General features: G+C 36.2%; 1 protein-coding gene across 3 annotated transcripts in view; it reads right to left on the bottom strand.

Annotated features, from left to right (window-relative positions):
- The window catches only part of MFN1 (mitofusin 1), a 45,442-nt gene that overhangs the window by 4,104 nt on the left and 14,777 nt on the right, over nucleotides 1-26,561 (bottom strand). For all 3 annotated transcript variants that reach the window (XM_015131552.3, XM_015131553.3, NM_001266266.1), the window contains 13 exon segments: nucleotides 26,244-26,368; nucleotides 24,313-24,421; nucleotides 23,493-23,600; nucleotides 21,112-21,265; nucleotides 20,533-20,600; nucleotides 13,035-13,156; nucleotides 11,238-11,364; nucleotides 10,958-11,062; nucleotides 9,942-10,044; nucleotides 9,565-9,794; nucleotides 4,733-4,885; nucleotides 3,828-4,024; nucleotides 342-476 (listed from right to left, as the gene is read on the bottom strand). In XM_015131552.3, the coding sequence (XP_014987038.1) occupies nucleotides 342-476; nucleotides 3,828-4,024; nucleotides 4,733-4,885; nucleotides 9,565-9,794; nucleotides 9,942-10,044; nucleotides 10,958-11,062; nucleotides 11,238-11,364; nucleotides 13,035-13,156; nucleotides 20,533-20,600; nucleotides 21,112-21,265; nucleotides 23,493-23,600; nucleotides 24,313-24,421; nucleotides 26,244-26,368 (1,736 nt within the window).

Genomic DNA, 26,561 nt, shown 5'->3' with positions numbered 1-26,561 from the left:
TATGCACAATCAATAGTCTCCGATGAAAACAGAAGTTATGAGTCTTGAACATATACAACTAAAAACCACTTTTAATCATACAACTTCTGTTCTGAAAGGGACAAATATAGCCTAATGAAGAGTAAATTTGGATCTATAAAGTTTCTTTCGATTCAGATTTGTTTTCTTGTTGAAATTAGCCTTCGGTGAAACTGCAAAACACATGGAATTCAATATGGAAGATTTTCATTCAAACCAACACAAAGAGCTATTAGGTATGAATACAAATTCATTAATAATTTTACATATTTTGTAATGAGACGAGTAAATGTTCAAATTATTGAGAAGAAAGGTTTACATACCTTAAGAGCTTTGAATTGTTTTGTATTTTCTCCAACTGATCTATTTCTTTCGGTAATCTAGCAATTTCTTCTTCCAGTTGTTTTTGAGTAATATCAACTTGTTGGCACAGGCGAGCAAAAGTGGTAGCCATTTTTCTTAAAATAAAAATTTAGAAGCAGTCATAAATGTCTTCAAAAATGAATAAGCTTTAATTTAAAGCTCACATAAAAAGGAGAACACAAGTTTTAAAAATCTTCTAAACTATAGGGAATCAGAACACTAAGAATGCTAAGAGGGAAGATATGGCACTAGTGGGCTGAATTTTATCCTGGCTCAAGAGACGATATTACCTCTGCTATATGGCTGTGAACAAGAACAAGCTACATAAAGACAAAAGACAGGTCTGTTTCTTCAGAAGCACAATAAACCTTACTCATGCTCGGGACCCTGCCCAATCAAAGTAAGAAATTATCAGGAACAGAAAAAAAATTCCACGAACTTTCGTGACATAGGCAAAAATACCTTACTATAGCAAAATTTAACAATATTTCTAGAATCAAAGGGTTATATTTGAGAGCTAATTAATATAGCAACTTTGGCAAACATTATATTTTTAAATGGGAGCATACCTCTTCCTATTCCACCAAATCCCAGTATTAGACACGAAGCATGTGTCATTCTTTTAATATTTTGTTAAATATTAAATATTTACTTAGTTTATTTTAATTGAGATATTATTTGAGGTTGCCTCCATTAATGTGACAAGTCTTCTAAGAAAGAGGATCAAGTCAAGTTTTTATTTCCCATAACCCCTAGCATGAATTGCTACATGGGAGCCAATTAATAAATGTTTGATAATCAATGCATGGAAAGCTACATTAACTTTGTTTTTATTTATATGAATTTCAGCTGATTTCTTTGGATGTCCAAATATGTTAGATGAAAACTCATTCTTAATATAAATTACAACTATCAGATAAAATAGAGGCTCAAAAAACTTAGTCAATAAATGAATGAATGAATAAATGAACAAATTCCTCAAATTTGAGGTCTCCTGGTAACCATTCTCTGCAATTATTAACTGTTACTTCAGGCTTTGATTTTGTATCTGAAACAGTTTACTGTTCCTGCAATTCCTGTCTCCTGAGTCTGAACAATTTCATATACTACTGTAAAGTTATTTGTTTTAGAGCTGAGTGTTGGTGACATCACTCTCAGAATTCCTAATTATCCAAACCCCAATCTACACATACAGACAAGGCCACATCCTGCCATGACGTCAATAACTGAATGTATGTACACAGCTTATATACACGTGCCACACTGAAATTTTTCTCTTCATGTCCTTGAATGCATTCCTTTCCCCTTACCTTCTTGCTTTTGATTTGGGTTGTGGTCTCCATCTCATCTTCTGATACAGCGTGTTCAAATCTCATATGCTACACATCTCCTCTAGGAAACCTTTATTGATCTACTATCCTTCATGATTTAAGTAACTTGTACAGCCTTGTCTTATGATAATAGTTTATCTTCTTTTTATATTTCTTATCACTCTTACTTTGTATTATAATTATGTAAATGTTAGTTTCTCCCATTAAACTGAAGTTATCTTGAACTCAAAGAATTTTAAAATTCTGCTCTCAAGAGGCATCCAAATACAGAATACTGTACCCTGACTTGACTGGAGTTCTATGTATTTTTACCACATGAATGAAACAAATATTTAAGTTGCATAAAAGCAGAAACCGGGTCGACTTAGGTATATGTTATAATAAAATTCTCCTAAGATCTAAAAATAAAATAGCATTTAACTTATAAATTCGAACTGCGAGAGCAAAAATACATTACACTCACCATGAAATCAGGAGTCTGCCTACCATTAAGTTCATTTGTTAAATGCTAAGAATTCATTCAGCTTTCTTAGACTGCTTGGCCAGGCTACCTCTCTATTCATTCAGTTTTTTTAATTAATAAACCACAAAGATCTGGCTGGGCGCAGTGGCTCACGCCTGTAATCCCAACACTTTGGGAGCCCAAGGCAGGTGGATCACTTGAGGTCAGGAGTTTGACAGCCTGGCCAACACGGTGAAACCCTGGCTCTACTAAAAAAAAATACAAAAAAAAAAAAAAAATTAGCTGGGCCATAGGGCTGGGTGTGGAGGCTCATGCTTGTAATCCCGGTACTTTGGGAGGCCGAGGCAAGTGGATCATGAGGTCAGGAGACCATTGAGACCATCCTGGCCAACATGGTGAAAACCCCATCTCTACTAAAAATACAAAAAAAATCAGCCAGGTGTGGTGGCGGGCGCCTGTAGTCCCAGCTACTCAGGAGGCTGAGGCAGGAGAATTGCTTGAACCCGGGAGGCAGAGGTTGCAGTGAGCCGAGATCGCGCCACTGCACTCCAGAGTGAGACTGTCTCAAAAAAAAAAAAAAAAAAAAAAAAAATTAGCTGGGTGTGGTGGCACGTGCCAGCTACTCACTTGAATGCGGGAGGTGGAGGCTGCAGTGAGCCGAGATTGTGCCATTGCACTCCAGCCTGGGCGACAGAAACCACAAATATCTTAAGGGCAACTATTTATTTTTGAGACATAGTCTCTCACTCTGTTGCCCAGGCTGGAGTTCAGTGGTGTGATCTCAACTCACTACAACCTCTGCCTTCCAGGGTCAAGCGATTCTTGTGCCTCAGCCTCCCAACTAGCTGAGATTACAGGCATGCGCTACCAGGCCCGGCTAATTTTTGTATTTTTAGTAGACATGGAGTTTCACCATGTTGGCCAGGCTGTTCTCAAACTCCCAACCTCAAGTGATCCACCTGCCTCAGCCTCCCATTGTGCTGGGATTATAGGCGTGAGCCACCTTGCCCAGCCAGGTACATAAATTTAGAACAGGTCTGCTGAAGATCTTTTGAGTTGGGCATGGTGACTCATGCCTATAATTCCAGCTACTCAGGAGGCTTGAGGAGGGAGGATCACTTGAGCCCAGGAGGTCAAGACCAACCTGGGCAACATATTGAGACCCTGTCTCAAAAAAAAAAAAATTAAAAATTATCCAGGTGTGGTGGCACACACCTGTGGTCCCAGCTACTCAGAAGGGTGAGGCAGTAGGATCACTTGAGCCCAAGATTCGAGGCTGCAGTGAGCCATGATTGTGCCACTGCCCTCCAGCCAGGGCAACAGAGACCCTATCTCTGAAAAAAAAACAACAACAACAAAAATTAAGAACTATCTTTTTAAATCCCTCCAGAGTTCTTGAGAGTTCCTATCTACCAATTTTCTAATGTTCAAACCTAACCTATCAGGAGAATGGAAAGAAGAATAGTGATTAGGAGGGAGAAACGGCAGCAGTGAGGTTTAGTATTGTTCTATTTTTTCTCATTTGTGGCGATCACAAAACATGTTCATTTTGTGATAATTCTTTGAGCAATACACTTATTTTGTGCATTTTCTGCATGTATGTCATATTTCAGTAACTTTTTTTCAAAGGAAAGATGCACCTTTCAACTTACTGTTTTACTTGGTGACTGCAGTTCGCACTCGTGGAGCTAACAATCATCTTCAGTTTTTCAGTTGCATAGTTTACAAACTGCTGTTTAAAGGCTCGCTCCTTGGCATGGGTGGTCCAGGACAGTCTTTCATACAGATACAAAGCTCCATACATAGTTAATGAAACAGATATGAGTTTCCAGCCTATAGTTTTCCAAATCTGTAAGATAAAGTCACAGGTTAGTCTGAAAAGGAAAAACACCATTTTGGAGAGCACATTTAAAAGCATTTTAGTTCCTTATGGATCTCTGAGTTAGATACATTTGTATCTTCCTTCTCTATGAGAAAATCTGAAGTTACCAGAAATCAATCAGGCTTAAAAGGGATCAGCACACAAATAAGGGAGAGCTTAGTAAGCTGCCAGATTTGATAAATTGATTCAATGTATCTCAACAATAAAACGACGTTAACTATTTTAGGTCAGATCTTTCAAAAACCAAAACAAGTATATCTATGCTGTTAATGATATAATTTAAAAAAAAAAAAAAAAACAAATAACTACTACTAAAAATAATATTTAATACTTAAGATAGATCCCCTTGATATTCAGAGAAGGCTAGATAGGGCACTTGGGGTTTTCTTATTACCCCAATGTACAAATATTTCTTTGGGTGCTATGATGTGCAAATGCTCAGGAAGTATTAAAGACCAGCTAGATGGTGACAGTTCATTCCTAAAAATGTATGTTTTTTAAAAATTTAAGATGAGACTTGTGATATTTAATTCACTACCTTTAACCTGCAAATGTTCATACTATTTTACAGATCCTATAAACAGAAGTAAATACTATATACCTTTTCTTTTGTGAGCTAACAGGCAGCCTTGCAAACATTTCAATTTTAATTACACTAAAAGTAATGTTTCTTACCACTCCTCCAACAATAATGATACCCATAGAAGTTCTAGATGTAAGGGAAGCCAATCCTGTTACTAATGTAATCATGAGTTCTTCTTGTGATGCGTTATCTGGTGTTGCTGGAGTGGTAGGAGCACTGGGAGTAGAAGCTAAAGATCTAGGGAGCTGCCAAAAAAAAAAAAAAAAGAAAAAGGAAAAAAGATTATTATACTTAAACAACTACAAATTAAAGTTACCTTTATAAAACTCTTTAAAATTATAATAGCAAATCTATGAGGGAAAAATTACCCTAAATGATGAGTATACAGCAAATATACATAGAAAATAAAAATAATTTGGAAATTCTTATCTACAATATGGACCAATGATATCATGAACAATAAATGTTCATAATATACAATGGGGTCTAAATGTAACAATAGGCCTTCAACTCTCAAGAGGAACGAATTGTATTTTTAAAAAAACTAAAAACAAAAGCACAATCCTTGAAACAGACAACAACAGAAAAAGATAAACCAAAAAAAAAAAAAGGACTTCAAAATAAAAGCCTCTTAAACTTCAAAATGCACAGCCACAGACAAGAGAAATATATTTGGGGGTGGGCGCGGTGGCTTATGCCTGTAGTCCCAGCACTTTGGGAGGCCATGGCAGGAGGATAGCTTGAGATCAGAAATTTGAAACCGGCCTGCGCACCACAGTGAGGCCTTGTGTCTACATAAAATTGTTTTAAATTAGCTAGGTGTGGTGGCACATGCCTATGGTCCCAGCTCCTTGGAAGCAGGGGCTGCAAGTGAACTGTGATCATGCCATCATACTCCAGCCTGGGCAGAGCAAGTCCTTGTCTCAAAAAATAAAAAATCAAATAAAAATCATATTTGGAAATCATATATATGAGAAAGAACTTGATCTAGAATATGCAAAGAAACCCTGCAACTCTATAGGACTCAAATAATTTAAAAATAGGTAAAAGCTTTGAATAGACATTTCACAAAAGAAGATACACAAATGGCTAGTGAGCACACAAAAAGATGTTTAAAATCATTGGTCATTAGGGAAATGCAAATCAAACCTCCAATGAAATACTACTCTATACCCACTAGAACCTAAGTATATACTAAAGAGAAATGAAAACACATGTCCACATAAAAAACATGTAGATGAATATGTATAGCAGCATTATTCATAATAGCTAAAAAGTACAAACTACCCTAATGTCCACCAACTGATGAATGGATAGTGTTATATCTATAATGGAATATTCCTCAGCCATAATAAGAAATGAAGTATTAATACATCCTACAACACTGATACCATGATGACAAACCTTGAAAACATTATACTAAGTGAAAGAAACTAATCACACAAGGCCATATTTTATATGATTGCATTTATAGGAAATGTCCAGAAAGGGCAAATCCATAAACATAAGGCAGATTAGTGGTGAGGCTGCAGGTGGAAATCATAATTGACTACAAATGAGTAAAACGGCTTTGGGGTGACAAAAACTAAAACTCAATTGTGGTGATGGTTTTACAATTTCACAAATTTCCTTAAAAATTACTGAATTGATAAATTTTTAAAACTTTTTCTTTTAAAAAGTTTGTATTTATTCTAATTTATTTGAAATGTGAAAACCAAATCTTCTAAGAAAATATAAAAGTTTCAGAAATGAATGTAGCACCACCTGCAACAGTACTGGACGAAAGCTTTATGATAAGCTTTCCCTTAAGCATACTACAGGCTGAGTGTCCCCTATCCAAAATGCTTGGGACCAGAAGTGTTTCAGATTTCAGATTTTTTAGGATTTTTGAATATTTTCATAGATATTACAATGAGCTATCTTGAGGATGGGACCCAAGTCCAAACACAAAATTCATTTATGTTTCATATACCTTATATGCATAGCCTGAAAGTAATTTTATCCAATATTTAAATAATTTTGTGCATGAAACAAAGGTTGTATACATTGACTCATCAGAAAACACAGGTGTCACCATGTCAGCCACCCATGTGAACACTCTGTGGTTGTTTGGCATCACCATCATTCTTGATTGAATTTATATGCTACTGACAAGCAATCATTTTCTTACACCTATTCACACAAAGGAACTTAACAGTAAAAATATAAGACACACCATTAATAATAGTGAAAAATAATGTATTCAAACTAAGCAGCACAGAACATCTGTATCAGCTGTTAAACAGCAACAATGGCAGGCTTTCAGTCTCTACCTACAATGCTATGTTTTGATTAAAAAGTTCCTGTACACAGTACTTTGTGAGGTGAGAAGAAACATCAGAAGCAGTTGGGGGACCAAGAAGTGGGTCCTCTAGGCATAATAAGACATTCTGCTGAATGGCCTTTTAAAATGTTTCCTGTAGTACCACCTACTTGCTTCTCTAACAATGGTTTTTGTTGAAGTCTCTCCCTGATTTTATAAACCTATTTCTTGTTCTGTTATGAATACATGCTGCTCTAGTGCTTCAAGAAGCCCATCACCATGCTGCCTATAGGCACTTGTTCTGCAGGGTCAACAACATCATCTTCATTATCACCATTATCATAATCACCTTGATTTAGAAGCATTTTAGCTCTTTGGTCATCAGTTAATGAATGAACAACTGAAGCCTCATAATCAATGTTAAACACTTCTTTGGTATACCCTTCTTCCAGCTTACAGATGGACTCTGAAGATATTATTTTTTTGCATAAGGAGGTCAGACATCATTTTTTTCTCTCTTGATATACTTCAAAGTCACCAACTTGTTCCTCATCATCAATAAATGTAGTGACAGGCAGAGGCTGCAGGCATACACAACTGAGTCACTGTCTTCCAAGTGCTGGCATATATGGCATCCTTCATCCTAAACTCCTTGTGCTGGCAACAGCATATATGGCAGCTTTCATTCTAAACTCCTTCTGAAAACCTTCCACACTCAGCCTCAGTTCACTGCTGCTAGCATGCTGCCCAAAAAAGGTTTTTGCATTTACTCCTCATTGATCTTAGAATACCCTGGTCACAAGGTTAAAATAATGAAACATTATTTTTTATGAGAATTTTAGCTAGAGGATGAGCAGAATAGTTGTCAAGGAGTAACAAAGTCTTGCAGTCATCATCTGGTCTAGCTTCCCTGCAAGTGCACACAAGCTGCTGGTATAAAATGTTTGTGAAACCAATCAGAAAAGATGTCCCTAGGGATCCATGCCTTTTTGTTCGCACAATAATGGACTAGTAAGAAATTCATTCCTTGAAAACAGTGAGGACGCAAGCTTTTGCCTATCACAGCAAGTTCACATTTATGCCTGCTGCATTAGCACATCCCAGCACAGTTATTCTGTTTTTTGCATCCTTAATTCTTGTAGGGGCTGTCTTCTCAGCTGTAGTCAGTGTCTTTTTGGGTCAATAATGGCAAAACAGTGATGTTTCGTCAGCATTACAGACTTTTTCTGGAGTTGATTTTCATCAGAGACAACTTGGCATATTCATCAATGAATTTCTCTGCTGTTTTTGTGATCAAGATGCTTTACCACCACAAACCTTTAAAAAAGTTAATGCTATCTTACCTTAAATTTCTCTAACCAGCCTATTGAATACTCACAGTTCCCTTTGATTTTCAGTTCATTTTAATAGATCTTTATTTCATAACCAGCATGTCCTTAAGTGGCATGTGTTCACTGAAATGCTGATGGGTCCACTCTTTCAATACATGATCAAGATCTTCATATTTAACTTTCTGTAGTGTTTTGTTTTTTTTTTTTTAATTAACTTCTGTCATCATTTTTAGCACAGAACTTCAATAGTTTAGGCCAAAAGAACAACTTTCCTGAAGTTAGGTCATATATAGTGTTCATTCCAACATCATTCTTCTGTAAGAAGTTGCTCACTTACATTGTTATCCAGTTTTTCCAACAGCTTAAATTTTTGTGCTATAAATAAAATAAATGCCTCTTCTTTTTCTTATCAATGTCACCCACGAGGGTATCTGTAGGCCTTTTAAACACTTTAAACTGGAAGCTGTGGCTCACGCCTGTATTCCCAACACATTGGGAGGCTGAGGCAGGTTGATCACTTCAGATCAGGAGTTTGAGATCAGTCTGGCCAACATGGTGAAACCCCATTTCTACTAAAAATACAAAAATTAGCCGGGCGTGTTGGTGGGTGCCTGTAATCCCAGCTGCTTGGGAGGCTGAGGCAGGAGAACAGGATGAATCCAGGAGGTGGAGGTTGCAGTGAGCCAAGATTGTGCCACTGCACTCCAGCCTGAGCCACAGAGCAAGCCTCCATCTCAAACACACCCCCACTCAAAAAAAAATCTTTTTTAAACAGTATCTTTACACCAGAGAAAAGAGAGTAAATAAAGAAGCCCATAGTGGGTAATGCACAAAGGTCTTGGCCCCTTGTGGGGCATCATGGGGAACCTGCTGTTGGTGCATTGGGCCTGCACATGTGCCATTTTAGTACCCTTCATAGGTGTGCTTGTGTGGGGGAATTTGGGCATGTGTGGAAAAGATATATTGCAGTTAGAGGAGGCTGAGTCTTTCCTCTGAGGACACTGAATAAAACTGTGTGTTGTGTGCCTGCCTTTTTACTATGACCTCACATGAGGTCTTGTGTGGAATTTTCCACCCGTGGTGTCACCATACTCAAAAGTTTTTGATATTGGACCTTTAAGGATTTTCAGATTGGGGATGCTCAAACTAAATATCTACCTCAGAAATGGCTCTAAGAGACAGATATTAGCTTTTAAATATGCAGATTTTGTAAAGCTAGTTTTATTATAGAAAAATCACATAAACAAAATAATAAAGGAGAGTTTAAATTGGTAGATTCAAAGATACATACCTGAAAGATAGGCTCTGATAATCCTAGGAGCACCCTCTGAGCATTTCTAGGGCCCAAAAATCGATGTACAAGGGAAGACCAGCCCAGGGAAAAATGAAATACAATATCCTCTTGAAAATCAGAACATAACTTGTGGTAATTTAGATTATAACTGAGATCAAATTTCTGGCAAGGGATCAGTGTATGTAGTTTATCCTGTATACCAGCTGGAAGTAATGGCTTCAAATTTTCTAGAAAGAACAAAATTACAACACTTATTTTAAGAAAGAATGGTAAGTGTTTTACCTTCAATGGAACGCCTAAAGGAAAATAAGCTCTTTACCAGAGTCATGAATGAAAAAACAAACCAGACATGACCTTGTAGACATAAATATTACCAATAATTTCTTGCTGGGACTGAAGCATTAAGGCGTTTACTTCATCGGTGCATCGATCAGCCAAATTTCTTCCCATACCATCCTCTATGTGCTTATTTAATTCCTGTTAACAATGGTAAATATCCATATTATTTTTTCTCCAGAAAGCATGTAGTTTTTATAAAGACATAAAAAATGCAGTAAATGCCAAAATGGTCTTTTTAATTTAATTTAATTTAATTTATTTATTTTTTTTGTGTGTGAGACAGGGTCTTGCTTTGTTGCCCAGGCTGGAGTGCTTTGATCTTGACTCACTCTAGCCTTGACCTCCTGGGCTCAACTGATCCTCCTGCCTCAGACTCCTGAGTAACTGGGGCTATAGGAGCGTGTCACCACGCTTGGCTATTTTTTTTTTCAGATGGAGTTTTGCTCTTGTTGCCCAGGCTGGAGTGCAGTGGCGTGGTCTTGGCTCACTGCAACTTCTGCCTTCCGGTTTCAAGCAATTCTCCTGCCTCAGCCTCCCAAGTAGCTGGGATTACAAGCGCCTGCCACTGGCTAATTTTTTTTTTGTATTTTTAGTAGAGACAGGGTTTCACCATGTTGGTCAGGCTGGTCTCGAACTCCTGACCTCATTCATGGTCCGTCCGCCTCAGTCTCCCAAAGTGCTGGGATTACAGGCATGAGCTACCGCCCAGCCTAACTTTGTTTTTTGTAGATTACAGTTCTCACTATGTTGCCCAGGCTGGTCTCAAACTCCGGGGCCCAAGTGATCCTCCCGCCTCGGCCTCCCAAAGTATTGAGATTACAGGCATGAGCCACTGTGCCTTGTCCTAAAATGATCTTTATCTCATTCTAAGTATAAATTTTCTATTTACTTTTTATACAAGATAGTTTACATTTATTACAAGAGGGCAATCTAACAGTTTCATTTTGTACTGATTGCCATGAAGACACTGAAATGCCAAACCATGAAATAAATGAGGGTATAGAATAATAAGAAACTGTCTCTGAATAATTTTATCTATACTTTAACTTACACTTTTATATATTTTTAATACATCTGGATTAGGATGAAACTCTGAACAAAATTCATCAACCAAAACAGACAGTCGACAAATTTCATCTGTCATTGCACATGAAACCTGAAAATATGAAAAATTCGGAGTTAAAATAATTAAACAAGATTATCAATTACTCAAAAAAATTAAGTTGAAAAATCTTAAAACATTCTTTTAAAGTAACAGGAATAACATTTTTAGTATTATCAAAAATAATTTCCATCCAGGTTATTTTAATCATGAAGCTATTGTTACCCACTTTGTTTGCCACCTCCTCGGTAACCTCCTTGATTTTTTTCTTAGCATCCAGTGTTAAAAGGTTCATCTGGTTTCGAATAAAGTCCAGTCTATCAATTTGGTCTTCCCTCTCTTCCACTGAATAATGCCTATTTCAGTAATAAAGAGTAATCAACGTTCAGGGTAGACTGAAGTCCTAAAGCATTTCAGCAAGGGACTCATTCATGTATTGAACCATCTATTAGCATGACCCAAGAAAAAAAAACTTGTAACATCTGAAAGGATTCAAGTAATATTTCACTTATAAAGTATTTTATATAGACCATTTGATAGAAACCACATTTCTCTGCCCATGTGGCACCTGAAACCCAGAAAGGATGAATAAGAATTCTAAGTCTTCAAACACTTCATAAATATGAACAGGCAAAACAGAATGCAGTACTAACTTTAGTTAATAAGCAGGGGTCAGCATATGGCATCTTACAAGCCAAATCTAGCCAGCTGCCAGCTTTTGTTAAAATTTTCTTGAAATGCAGCCACATCCATTCATTTACCTATTATCTATCTATGGCTGCTTTTGCTCTAAAACTGTAGAAATGAGTAGCTCCAAGACACTTTATGGCCCATAAAGCCTAGAATATTTACTGTCTGGCTCTTTTTTTGAAAAAAAGTTTGTTCACCTCCGGCTGATACAGGAAAATAAAGGTCTGAGATCCATTTAAGAAGATCTTTTACTTAAGAAGTTCCCAGGACATTATGATTATACAATCCTCAAATCACATTTTCTTTGTGCTATACTTTGTTCAATGTCCTATGTCTTTAAAAATAATTACTAATTAAATCAATCTTATAGACCAAAATTTGGGTACTACATCAAAGCAACTGAGCTAGAAGAAAGTGCTATAGCAGCACAATCTCATTAAACAGAGGCTCTACACAGGGGCTGAGTTCAAACTCAGGGTTCTGATCCTTGCATTTTATATGCTGGCAGTTCTCTGCGTTTGAACTTAATTCATTCCTAAGAAAGTACCATTATAAAGCAACACACAGGGACATGAGAGAGTCTTTGTTCCCAGCAAGAGCAAATACATTTAAAATTCCAATGTTATGACATCTTGGACTTAAGCTTTGATGTTTTTATGTTTCCTTCAACTGGCTTAAGTCCACTGAAGGTTCTATTGAGGCTTAACATCATTACTTTTGTCACATCTAGTAACATTCCATTCTGTGTTTCAAGCATACCAAGTTTGTGAGAATTATACTTTTTATCAATAATGCTGGTATTTTCATGTATTCATTGCCACCTTTACAAGGTAACAAATAGTATAAAATAATGCCATATAGTATAACATAAAGGGTACTGCTTACCGAATCAACTTTCTGGTTGGCAGGTAGCATCACCTTGTTTGTTCATCAGGCGATAAACAAACACAACTAGTATAAAATAGTGATTTCAAAATACCGATGTATGACTATATTAAAAAATGGGTTGTGGGTTGAATGCAAAAAGAGGATCACCTGTTTTGGAGTTCTTCATAAAAATCTGCTTGAAGAAATAGCCATAAAACATTTTAAAAATCACAATTCATACACAGGAATAGTGAGGTCCAGGGAATATAAATGATGTGTGCAAGGTTGCAGAATAAATATTGACACTTTCAAATATGCACTTAAAAAATACAAGTAGGCATCAGTTAAACCCACAAGGCTGATTTCACTGTAAAAAGTATTTATAGTACAACAATTTAAAACCTCAGTCTTAACAAAAGTCTGACAAAAAAAACTAACATTTTTATGTTGCAACGAAATGAACTCATACCTTTTCTCTTCAGCTGCCAGGTTTATTGAATCCATTATGTTTTTCACAGTAGCTAGTATCTGTTTAGCTCTGATAGTGTGCTGTTCAAACTTTGTTTTCACTGCTGACTGCGAGATACACTCCTGCGAGGGGCCCAAGCCATAACACATTACTGTAATTCCACCTCAACATTTTCAGGAATTTAAACACAAGAACTTGCTGTTTGTAACTTTAACCCAAACAGAAATAAAGATAGAAAATAAATGAGTGATAAAAGCACAACTTAAAATTACAAAGGTGAAAAAAATACAAAGACTCAAAAGTAAAAAGGGCTTTAGCAGCAAGTTACCATCTTTGTGTATTTTTACACAGTAATGTGCAATGGTTTGACTCTAACATTAAAAAAAAAACCCAAAAAAAACAGGGTACTATTTTCAATGTTAAAAAATTCTCTCATTAGAATTACTATTTTTTATCTGGATCACCTTTAATCCAATTCTAGTCCTTCTATCTAGATTCTTCTCATACTTGAAATAGATATAACCTAGTAAAGTTCTTAAATAAGATGTGAATTAGAACAATTCCTTATTTAAAAGCTGAATGATACAATGATTCCTGTAAGTTCGCTAAAAAAGACTTCTCTGGATTAAAATGTGAAGAATCTGAAAGCTAACATTTAACAATGTAACATCTAAAATTGTTTATAGAAAAAATATCTGCAGCTATTTAGAAGATAATTGTAATTATTTTCATTAGAATATAGTATGTACACAAAGGCCTGAATCATGCCCTATTTCATTTGTTTTACCTTAAAGCTAACAACCCATTAATAGTTGTTATAGATCAGTGTTTTATAACCAGTATTTATTTAAATAAAAAATACATCACAATGCATCACATGTATTGATGGATACATTTTGCAACATTTTTGTTTCAATTTTTTTTCTTTTTTTTTTTTTTTGAGACGGAGTCTCGCCCTGTCACCCAGGCTGGAGTGCAGTGGCCCAATCTCAGCTCACTGCAAGCTCCGCCTCCCGGTTTCACGGCATTCTCCTGCCTCAGCCTCCCGAGTAGCTGGGACTACAGGCGCCTGCCACCACACCCGGCTAATGTTTTGTATTTTTAGTACAGGTGGGGTTTCACTGTTGTTAGTCATGATGGTCTTGATCTCCTGACCTTGTGATCCGCCCACCTCCGCCTCCCAAAGTGCTGGAATTACAGGCGTGAGCCACCGCGCCCGGCCTTCAATTTTCAATATATAGAATACTTGTTATCTAAGAAATACATATAAAAATTTATATATATATATAAATATGTATATATATATATATATTTTTTTTTTTTTGACAGTCTTGCACTGTCATCAAGGCTGGAGTGCAACGACATGATCTTGGCTCACTGAAACCTCCACCACCCAGGTTCAAGTGATTCTCCTGATTTAGCCTCCCAAGTAGCTGCAATTACAGGCATGTACCACCATGCCTGGCTACTTTTTGCATTTTTAGTAGAGACAGGGTTTTGCAATGTTGGCCAAACAGGTCTGCAACTCCTGACCTCAAGTCATCTGCCTGCCTCAGTCTCCCAAAGTGCTGCGATTACAACAGTGAGCCACCATGCTCATCCTATAAATATATATTTACTATGATTTATCTTTTTTTTTTTTTTTTTTTTTTTTTTTTGAGACGGAGTCTCACGCTGTTGCCCAGGCTGGAGTGCAGTGGCGCGATCTCGGCTCACTGCAAGCTCCGCCTCCCGGGTTCCCGCCATTCTCCTGCCTCAGCCTCCTGAGTAGCTGGGACTACAGGCGCCCGCCACCGCGCCCGGCTAATTTTTTGTATTTTTAGTAGAGACGGGGTTTCACTGTGGTCTCGATCTCCTGACCTTGTGATCCGCCCGCCTCGGCCTCCCAAAGTGCTGGGATTACAGGCTTGAGCCACCGCGCCCGGCCGGATTTATCATTTAAAGTTTATAAAATTGTTATATTACAATTTGTCTTTCGTTTTTTCTTCATGGAAAGTCAAATTCTGCACTGAAATACAGCACAGTAACTACTATAGATGTTTTACAAGAGACTTATTTTCTATGATAATTTTTTTTTAAATTAGGGATATATTAATTCTCTGATACTCCAATGAATTCATCTTCTTGAACCTCTATATATTTAGCTAATACAAATCGTGGTAATTGCTTCCTGAAGTTCATTACTATCCTTCCTTTGTTAAAACAAATGGCTTTTAAGCTTCAAAAGGCATTTACTTAATACTCTAGTGCTACATTTGTTATCCTGAAATCATCAGGATGCTACATGTGTATTCAGTGTCCTATTTATGACCTATGCTTAGCCTTCATGTCTATGAAATTATTCGAGCATTCAGAAAGACTACAATCTCCTTTGCCATTTTAGCTCCCTACTTCAGCATTTTGTTTGAGGTAGAGAAAACAAAACAGATTATATAGAGCACATGAGGGTAATTCATTTAGTCAATATTTAACTCTGAAGCCATTACTTTCTTGCATTGCCTAGCTTAATTTTTGCCCATGGTGAAGCTCATTTATGCATTAGTCATTTTCACTGATTTTGAAAAGATTAATGTAGGAAGTTATAGTATTCCTGTTCTGTACACACCTAAAGATAAAACATTCCTGGATGTTTTCTTTTTTTTTTCCTTTTGTTTTTTTTTTTTCTGGATGTTTTCTTCTTTAAAATCAACAATAATTATATAATAATGAACACTTGTAAACTACTTATTTTTTAATAATTAAAAGAATGCATTGATTTTATTTTAAATAAACGCCTCGTAAATGTGTCAAATTAACTTCCGCAAAAATTATAATAAAAACAAAAATATTTTTAAAGGAAAAATATTAAAATAAAGTCGATATTCCTCGATGAAGCAGATCTAGATATCAGCAATGAAGATCCAAAATTGTAGATAACAGCACAGTGTTAGAGCTAGACGAGACAGAAAAGATCTCCAAAAGTTATTAGGCAATATAAGTTTCTTTCTGATTCAAAAAGATATAATGATGAGTAAGCATAGAGAAGAAAATAATCAATCTTCTAATTAAAAAGTATCCCACAGTGGTGCTCCCACTGATCTGTAGGATATTTAAGAGATACCTTGAAAAAAGAACATTCTACTCCAAATAAGTATGGGTAGTGTTAATTTAAATAAAGTCCCCCTTCTAAGTTATTTCCCGGCATCCTTAATACACTAATATGCTAATTAATCTCTATGGGGAACATATATACTACGCAGCAGTTCCCAGACTTATTTTATCAGGAACTCTAATCATACATTAATATTAATTTATATGTGTAATTAAAACATAAAACCAACAAACTTTTCAATTTCCCTTGAAAATAGACCCTACAAACACCTAACAACATGCCATTCATTACTGCCAACTTATTTTGGTGTATTTTCAACAGAAAAGTGCAAGAACTATACCTTTCATCTAGATATATCAAATACTAACATTCAGCCCCTTTTGTTTACTTCTCCTCTCCCTCCATACACATGCTCCATACTTTCTATCTTGTGTGAGGGCATATATATATATATGTAATATTTATATATTATATATAATAAATATCTTGCAATATATATATAAAATGTATGCCCCCATATATATAAAGAGAGGCATACATTTTTATATATACTTATGTATTATTTTCCTTCCTAAACATTTTGACAGGTCATTACTACATCACAAGCTTATTACTAAATACATCAACACTTGTCTTCTAAGAAAGAAAACATTTATTTGCACAATCACGAAACAACTGTATTCAGAATATTTACCATTGAGACAATACTATTATCTAACAAACAGTTCATGTTCAAATTTCACCTATCATCCAGGAATGCCCATTACAAAAAATCCACTGACATTTTAAATAAGTTATTTTTATATGTCTATCTCCCATCATACAACCAAAACTAGTAAGAATTAATGGTGAAATAACTGTGCAAAAGAAATTTGGATTTCTAACTTGCCTTTAGAACAATGCAGTCCAAATGCATTTTGAAACTTTCCAAATACAGTTTTAAAACAATAAGAAAATGTATTAATAGACTAACACTGATTTTCCTTTCAAAAAAGAAAAGAGACAGAGTCTCACTCTGTCACACAGGTTGGAGCACAGTGGTACCTCCATAGCTCACCATCACCACAGACTCAAACTCCTTGGCCTCCTACCTCAGCCTCTGGGGTAGCTGTGACTATAGTCATGAGCTATCATACCTGACTTTTTTTTTTTTTTCCTGGTAGAGATAGGATTTAGTCTTTTCATGTTTTTGCCCAACCTGATCTCAATCTCCCTAGCTCAAGCAATCTTCCTGCTTTGGCCTCCCAAAGTACTGGCAGCACTGGCATGAGCCACCAACGCCCAAGCTAATATTGATTTTCTTGATTGCTTTTACTCAATTTAATTTTCAAGTCTTGTTTAACTTAGTATTCTAAATGTTTAAAATACTTAGATCCACTTGAATCAAATGAATCGAAAGAAGTCCATGGCAAAGGTCAGATTGATAAAGGTGATGAACTTGATAGTTTTTCTTTTCACAAAAAATCTTGCAAGACTACAAAGAAAAGTAAGCAAATCCCCAAAACAAAGAGAAATGTGTGTAAAAGCCACAAGATGTGACCACAACACAAAGAAACCAAGAAATTAGTAACCAAAAATTGTATAAAATGAACCACAACACTTGAATTTTAAAAAATCTTACATTGATAAGGAAATGCCAAAAGGATAATTAGAAACAAAATCAACAAAAACTAAACTAGCACTGAAAACCTTGGGATACGCCCAAAGTTGCAGTCACAAATTCACAATCCTGAATCTTTTCTTCAAGAACAATAAGCAAAAAACCAATGCATCTTCAAAGTAAACAATGTTAAAGATGAACACAGGCCAGGCACGGTGGCTCATGCCTGTAATCCCAGCACTTTGGGAGGCCAAGGCGGGCAGATCACAAGGTCAGGAGATCGAGACCATCCTGGCCAACATGGTGAAACCCCGTCTCTACTAAAAATACAAAAATTAGCCAGGTGTGGTTGCGCACCCCTGTAGTCCCAGCTACTAGGGAAGCTGAGGCAGAAGAGTCCCTTGAACCCAGGAGCTGGAGGTTGCAGTGAGCCGAGATCATGCCACTGCACTCCAGCCTGGCGACAAAGTGAGACTCTGTCTCAAAAAAAAAAACCAAAAAACACAGAACTTAGTGAATGAACCCCCAAAAATGATATTTATTAAGTGATAAATTACATAAGAGCTGGGGCTGCGTCTTTGGATGATAAAACATTGGCAAACTCATTAAGGGTCTGTGTGTGTGTGTATATGTATATGTAGATATACATTCATATTTAAATATAGACATGAGAAACAAGAGACTCAAACAATTTTATGCTACTAAATTATAAAATTTCAGAAATACACCAATTTCTCAGAAACCAGGAATTACCAAAACTGATTTAAGAAGTAACAAACACCAGTCTTGGACTAAAGCTGACTAAAACTTTCAACATAATTAATCACCAAAAAATATTTTGTCTCTTTTCAATACATTTAGACATAATATTTTTTGCCCAGCTGATTATGTTTAGATAAATTCAAGTAATTTTTACTGATTCTCATTTTAGATATTTCAGACTTAAAATTTTCAAACTCTAAAGCTGCACATTCCATGACTATGTAAAAAAAAAAAAAAAAAAAAAAAGCTACTGCTCAAAAGCAATTTTTTCCATACATAAATTTTAGAATCCCAAATGGACCATTAGAATAAAACACAAACTGCCAAGTTTCCTCTACAAACATTTAAAAAGAATAGTTCCTAAGTCTGTCTGATTATTGCAATCATTTGGGGAGCTTTGAATATGTATGTATATAGATTGCTAGACCAACTCCAACCCCCTGGATCTGGGGTTGGGGATATGACAGGTTGGGAGCCTGCGGTTCTGTAAAGCACATCATGTGATTCTGATGATCAGCCAGGCTTGTGAACCAATGCCCGACAGCATATATTTTATTCTTCTCATTCCCACCTCCTCAAGGAGATATTCTGGGGAAGCACAAGCTATACCATGAAGCAATATGGAAGCAATATAAATGTGTAACAGAACATTACACAATTATACACTCTATAAATGTATAATTTAGAAGAAATCAATGATAAACATACATAAAACACATATATACAAAAGTCAATAAATAAGGAAAGACAAGGAAACAGATCCTCTCCCTACATATTTTCCCCATGGTTGAAATACTGATAACAGTGGAGGAGAGGAGGCTGAGGTGGGAGGATCATTTGAGCCCAGGAGTTCGAGGCTGCAATGAGCTATGATTGCCCAACTGCACTCCAGCCTGGGTAACAGAGGGAGATCCCATTTCTTTAAGATTAAAAAAACGGTGAGGAGAGCATCAACCCTTTGGTGAAAGCAAAAGGAAAAGGAAAAAAAACAAGCAATGGTCTTTGAGTAACTGGGACTTCACGTATCCTATAGCTTGGCTTGAGAGGACATCTACCCATAATCCAGTAGCCTCGGAACAATTAGATCTTACCGAGATAGCTGGCAGTGGATTTGCTTTCTTCCAGTTTGTCTTCATCTAATAACCTTTTTTCTCTCACCAAATTAAAGATGAGAGATAGTAAGCAAAATGTTTATTTTAAAAATCCTGCCAAGTATACTCAACATTCATGTCCCCCCTATTAAGGCAGTTACTACTTATAAGAATAATTACAGATTGAGGTTTCTTCAATGCTGAAGTCATCGTGTTCATTCCTAAGTGGGAAGGTGATATGAATTATATAGGGCAAAACAGGAGTTCAGAAGGTTAACATCTAAAGAACTATTCAGTCAAATGTAGGGTGAGTTTTAATGTCTCTGAATAAAAACACTTACACTGCAACATAAGAAACTAGCCTCCCTCCCTGTCTACCACTCAGGCACTTCAGTAGTTTCCTAGAAGATTCTGAAAACGGTGAAGCTCTTTTTTACTCAATTATTCATTTAGAGTGTTTGGCACAACATATGGAGAATGGACATGTGGTAACACAGTATATAAATATAATAAAATTTTGTCAAATGGCATTAATCATGTTTTGTATACTTCTATTAGTCATGCGGCACAAAGAAAAAAAGGATAATGCTTACTTTGCTCTATTATCCATTCCAACAGCAATTACGCTTGTTTGCTCTTGTTCCAAATTATTGAATACAGGGAATTTCATTCATTGCACAACACAGCAATACTGAAACACAGTTTCTTATTTATATATAAATACATAAAAAATAAGAATAAGGAAGAAATTACAATCGCTAATTCTCAATTCTTACAAATCATTTTGCAGGGGGTTCCTTTCTTCAGACTTTCCACATTTTACTGGCTATGTCAGTAACTAAACTAAATAACAGCAAAAGTTATTGACAAAGACAAATGATAAAACAGAAGATCATGCTTTCTCCAACCAAGGAAAGAGTTTTGTATTAGGCAATACAATCACAAAATTCCTACCTCAAAGATTTGTTCAAAATTCTGAAATTCCTGTAATCTTGCCTGAAATCCTTCAGCAAGTGCTCCACCTGTAATGTACAGGCAAAGATTTAAAAACCTAGTATATAGCAAGATATATTTTCTGGTAGGCTACTGATTTTATAATTTTATATATATATATATATATATATATATATATAAATAGTCCATTTTATATATATATACATATAAATATATATATATATATATATTTTCCACCCCCCCCCACCCGAGACGGAGTCTTGCTCTGTTGCCCAGAGCTGGAGTGCAATGGCGCAATGTTGGCTCACTGCAATCTCCGCCTCCTGGTTCAAGCAATTTTCCGGCCTCAGCCTCCCCAGTAGCTGGGATTACAGGCACACGCCACTATGCTGGGCTAATTTTTGTATTTTTAGTAGAGACGGGGTTTCACCATGTTGGCCAGGCTGGTCTCGAACTCCTGACCTCATGATCCGCCCATCCCAGCCTTCCAAAGTGCTGGGATTACAGGCGTGAGCCACTGCACCTGACCAATTTTAAATATTTTTATATTTAAAAAGGAAATCTATAACTAATGCATACCGCTTTCTGGCATCCCCTGTGCTTTTTGCTTTCTAGCACTAAGAACTTCCTTTGCTGAAACAAAGAAGATACGATTCTGTGCTTCTAAAGCATTTACAACTTTGAGCTCCTCCACCAAGAAATGCAGGCATCTTTCCATGTGCTGTCTGCGTACCTACAGAGAAAAGGGTATTAAAAGAATTCTAATAATTTAAACAAATATAATAACCAATGACTACAGGCCAATACTTTTATTTACAGTGATATAACAAAAGTTACCATATAACTAATGAATTCAAAAAATTCTGATAAATGAAGTTTGATACTTAATGACAGAAAATCTTTCTCTTAACGATTCTGTCTTTTGAACATTTATTTAAAATTCTGCTGGGCACAGTGGCTCACGCCTGTAATCCCAGCACTTTGGGAGGCTGAGGCGGGCAGATCACAAGGTCAGGAGTTTGAGACCAGCCTGGCCAACATGGTGAAACTCCGTCTCTACTAAAAACACAAAAATTAGCGGGGTGTGGTGGCAGGCGCCTGTAATCCCAGCTACTGGGCAGGCTGAGGCAGGAGAATCGCTTGAGGCCGGGAGGTGGAGGTTGCAGTGAGCCAAGATCGTGCCCCTGTACTCCAGCCTGGGTAACAAAGCAAGACTCCATCTCAAAAACCAAAACAAAACAAACAAACCCTGCTAAGGTTGGGGCGAATGCATTAACCAGGCATTAGAATTGCAATGTTGGGTTCAAGATTACCACTTGGGCACACTGAGGTGAAGATTACGGGTTAGAAGTTAGGATTTAGTACTAGTCTTCAGCATTATGGCTATGATAAGGGTTCTCTATATTAAGACTTGCAAAAATAAATCTAAATAGGAATGCTGAAATATTTGAGGAAAAATAATTTATGAGTGATACTTCCTAATTCTCCAATGATTATGTGAGCCCCAATCTGAAAGAACATGGCTGTAACACAACAGTTAATGACAGGAGGATATAAAACATGATGTTACGCAAAATTCCAATGGTGGAAAAATGAAAGCAAATAATTTAACATGTGAACAGTGATGGGATAGTTTAAGTTATTTTTATCTTGTCCTCTACATATAATAATTTCATACTACCATTAAAATCAGAAATCGTCTCAAGCAAATTAAATAAATATTATTTATAGTCCAAATTCCAGATACTTTAATCTTTTTAAGTTTCTACAATTGGTGTGACAAAAATGCCAAAAAAAAAAAAAAGTTGAGGATGCAAATCTTATGAAACTCAATCTGCTGGCAAGAGTACAAATTGACACCAAGCACTTTGGAGAACTCTGGTGCTATGTTTACTAAAATCTAACATATTCTTAACTTGTAATCTAGCAATTTTACCTCTAGGTACATATACCCATGGTTTACTGACCTCTGCATTACTGACATTTTGGATTGGCCAATGTTTGTTTGGGGGCCCGTTCTGTGTCAGGGCATGTGTAACAGCATCTCTAACCTCTACTCATTAGATGCCATTAGCACAAAACCCCAGTTGTCACAAAAAAAAAAAAAAAATCTTCAGATGCTGCCAAATATCCCATGGGGGTCAAAACTGTCCAACCTCCACATTGAAAACTACCTAACAAGAATGCATATATATGCACACCAGAAGGACATATACAAGCATATGCACGGTAGCATTCATAATTAAATATAGTAAATTAACCCAAATGCCCATCGCCGTGAATAAGTCAACTGTAGTATAGTCACAGATGGAATACTATACAGCAATGAGAATGCAATACAACTATGCTATGCACAATATGGACACATATGACAAACATGTTAAACGAAAAAAACGATGCAAAAGCAGATATTATATGATTCTGTTATATAAAGTTGAACAGGCAGAAAAATTAATTTAGGGGGTCAAAAGTCATGATAAATGGGTAATTTCTCTTTGGTAAGGAGGACAGAATGGAAGTTGGAAGGAGGGAGGTAAGCGAGAGGTGCTGGGGTGTTCAGAATGGTCTGCTTTTTGATCTGGATTTTGACACAGGTGTGTTAAATTTGTAAAATTTGGCCAGGCATTTTGGCTCACACCTGTCATGCCAGCACTTTAGGAAGCCAAATTGGAAGGATCACTTATGATTTATGTACTTTTCTGTTATGTACATTTCAATAAAAACTTAAACAAAAAAGAAGTTCCAAGCTTTGAAATAACTAGATAGTATAACACAATTTTCCCTCAAAGTAACTTCATACCTCGGTCTTTATCACATACCTACTTCAGGTTTTCTCTAACTATATTCTTTTCATGGAATAGCTCTTATAATTTTCTATTATATAAGCTATATTGTTTTCTCAAATAACAATATATGTGACTGTACTTCAAAACCTACGAAAAATAAATAAAATAACTTACGTCTTCCATATATTCCGGCTCTGATGCAGAGGCATCCCAACGATTATTGAGAATGAAAATATTAGGCTTGGAAAGCCGCTCATTCACTTTGTGAAAAAAATGTTTTTCCTGAAAAAAAAAAAAAAAAACTCACAGTACATTCACTGTAATTTACATTTACAATTGAAATTTTATTTTAATGAGAAAGTCTGAACCATTTAGACAACATTAACACCACTGACAAAGGATCCCAAAGCACTCTATGAGCATTAAACTTTCAAAGATGAAAAAAACTGATGAATAACAATTTTTAAAAATCATGTTATAGTTTTGAATATTAGATTATCTCAACTCTGGAAAGTTTATTTCAGATGAGTCTGGCTCCAGACATTTGGATAAATAATCTTCTAAGTCTGACAGCAGCTTAAAGTGTACACAGGTAAGGTGAAACCTAGAGTATATTCAGGTGAAGCTGGAAACAGCTAACAATACTGAAAATATAAAAAGCCTTGCCCGATAGATGGCAGAAAGGAGGAGTGGTTTATATTTTATTCAAGAGACTTAAGCATCCTAAAATTTCTGGCACTCATTCTCCCTGAGACTGGCAAATAACCATAAGCTAGAGTCATCAAGCCCTATATTGCTAGAGAAATCCAGGGAACTACACACTATAGAAAGACTAGAAACAGCCCTTCTGGTTCTATGAAAACACAAACCCCTTCATTCATGCCTGTTTTTAGAAGTTCTTTCTAATCCATGATTTGGATTTCTCTTTTCAGAATGAAAACAGACACTGCTTCATTCCCTACCACCGAAACACAATAATATGATTAAATCCTACCGTATTCATTAGTGTAGATTCAGAGTTTGCGACCAAAACGAAGACATCAGCATCCAGGCAAAACTTATCAATCCAGCTATCCAGCTCTGTAGTAACATCTGTGCCTGGACTAATGAGAGTGAAATAAAAATTGTATTATGTTTCTTAAAAAGAAAATTTGGGTTACAGAATTTTTTCAGCTTTTATGTATAATTTGAAGTCTAAAAAACAGGATTTCCACCTGTCATCTATAAGAAGCCTAGGAAATTTTAACCCAGTGATCTTTCACAAAGCAAATAACATGCTCAATATTTTAATCTTTTTAATCTTTATGCTTTAGATGGCTGAAATATAAAACTAGGCTAATGGATACTAAACAAGGGTTAAAGCAGCTATATCCAGTAAGGCTCAGAGAAGATTTAAGCCCTTATAAACACAAATAAAAACATATAAATTTAATATACCAACTACACTAGGACCTGCAGTGAAGAATTTGCCAACTACAAATCTTTGTAAAAAATTTAAAAAATTTTTCATTTTAAATGTTTGTGGGTACATATTAAGTATACATATTTATGAGGTATATGAAGTATTTTGATGGAAGCATACAATGTGTAATAATCACATAGGGGCTGAGCGCAGTGGCATATTCATGTAATCCTAGCATTTTGGGATTCCAAGGCACGAGTGCTTGAGTCCAGGACATTGACACCAGCCTGAGCAACATGACAAAACCCTGACTCCACAAAAAAAAAACAAACCACAAAAAATTAGCCAGGCTTGGTGGCATGCCCCTGTAGCCCCTGCTACTCTGGAGACTGAGGTGGGAGGATTGCTTAAGCCTGGGAAGCGGTGGTTGCAGTAAGCCATGATTCCATCACTGCACTCCAGACTGGGCAACACAGCAAGACCCTGCCTCCAAAAAAAAAAAAAAATCACATCATGGTAAATGAGGTATCTATCAACTCAAGCATTTATTCTTCGTATTACAAACAATCCAATTATATTATTTTAGTTATTTTTAAATGTACAATTAAATTGTTATTCAGCCAGGTATGGCAGCTCACACCTATAATTTCAGCACTTTGGGAGGCTGAGATGGGAGGATTGCTTGAGACCAGGAGTTTGAGACCAGCTTGGCCAACATGGTGAATTCCCACCTCTACCAAAAAATACAAAAATTAGCCAGGCATAGTGGCTACTCGGGAGGCTGAGGCACAAGAATGGCTTGAACCTGGGAGGCGGAGGTTGCAGTGAGCCAACACTGTGCCACTGTACTCAAGCTTAGGTGATAGAGCGAGACTCTATCTCAAAAAAATAGTAATAAAAATCAATTATTATTCACTATAGTTACCCATTTTGGTACCAAATACTAGATCTCTTTCATTTTTTCTTGTATCTATCCAACTGTCAATCTTAACTGACTGGGTCATAGATACAACCTGGTTATGAAATAAAGCTAAATTAGTTAACATTGTATTTAAACCAAATATTTTGGTGTCATGAACATCTTCTCTCTCTTCTGTTTCTATGGATTACTTGAAACACTCATTTCCACTTAAAAGGAAAATTCATTATCAAAAACAAAATGGAGCCAGGTGAGGTGGCTGGTGTGTGTCTGTAATCCCAGCTACCCAGGAGACTGAGGTGGGAGAATTGCTTGTGCCCAGCAGGTGAAGGTTGCAGTGAGCCAAGATCATGGCACTATGGCACTGCACTCCAGCCAAAAAAAGTGGCCATCCTTAAAATTTCTTGAAATGGAATAAGACTGATGAACTGGTGCTTTTCTGTAACTTATAAAATAAAACCAATACCTTATCTCTTCCTTAATCTAGCTAATGAGAACAAAGTGGCAACTGAATGTTTTAATTTTTTATACCACATGCTAAAGTAAGCAGTATTATACTATTAAATAAACTTCCAGAGAAAATGCAATCCACATGTAATTTTACCTGTCTACTAACACCAGGTCATCTCTCAAGAGGGCACATTTTGCTTTTGGCCAAAACACACGTACAAGACAGCCAGCTTTCAAATCTTTGTCCATGTGAAGGGCATGGGCCAGTTGATTAACTGTCTAAAGCAGGAGGAAAAGAAAAAAATAAACTCCACTTGTAATAAAATTCAATAAAAATTAACAACATTGTAGTACATTTATTTTAGCCAAACAGGTGTATAAAAACTCTGAAATAAAACCTTCTGAGCAATCTTGAGAACCTGAATTTTTAAATTTCCAAGTACGAAAAAAAATGGTTCCCTCAAAAAGAACT

Source organism: Macaca mulatta, chromosome 2 (genome assembly GCF_049350105.2).
Source record: "Macaca mulatta isolate MMU2019108-1 chromosome 2, T2T-MMU8v2.0, whole genome shotgun sequence".
Lineage (NCBI taxonomy): Eukaryota > Metazoa > Chordata > Mammalia > Primates > Cercopithecidae > Macaca > Macaca mulatta.
This window is presented reverse-complemented; position numbering and strand designations above follow the sequence as displayed.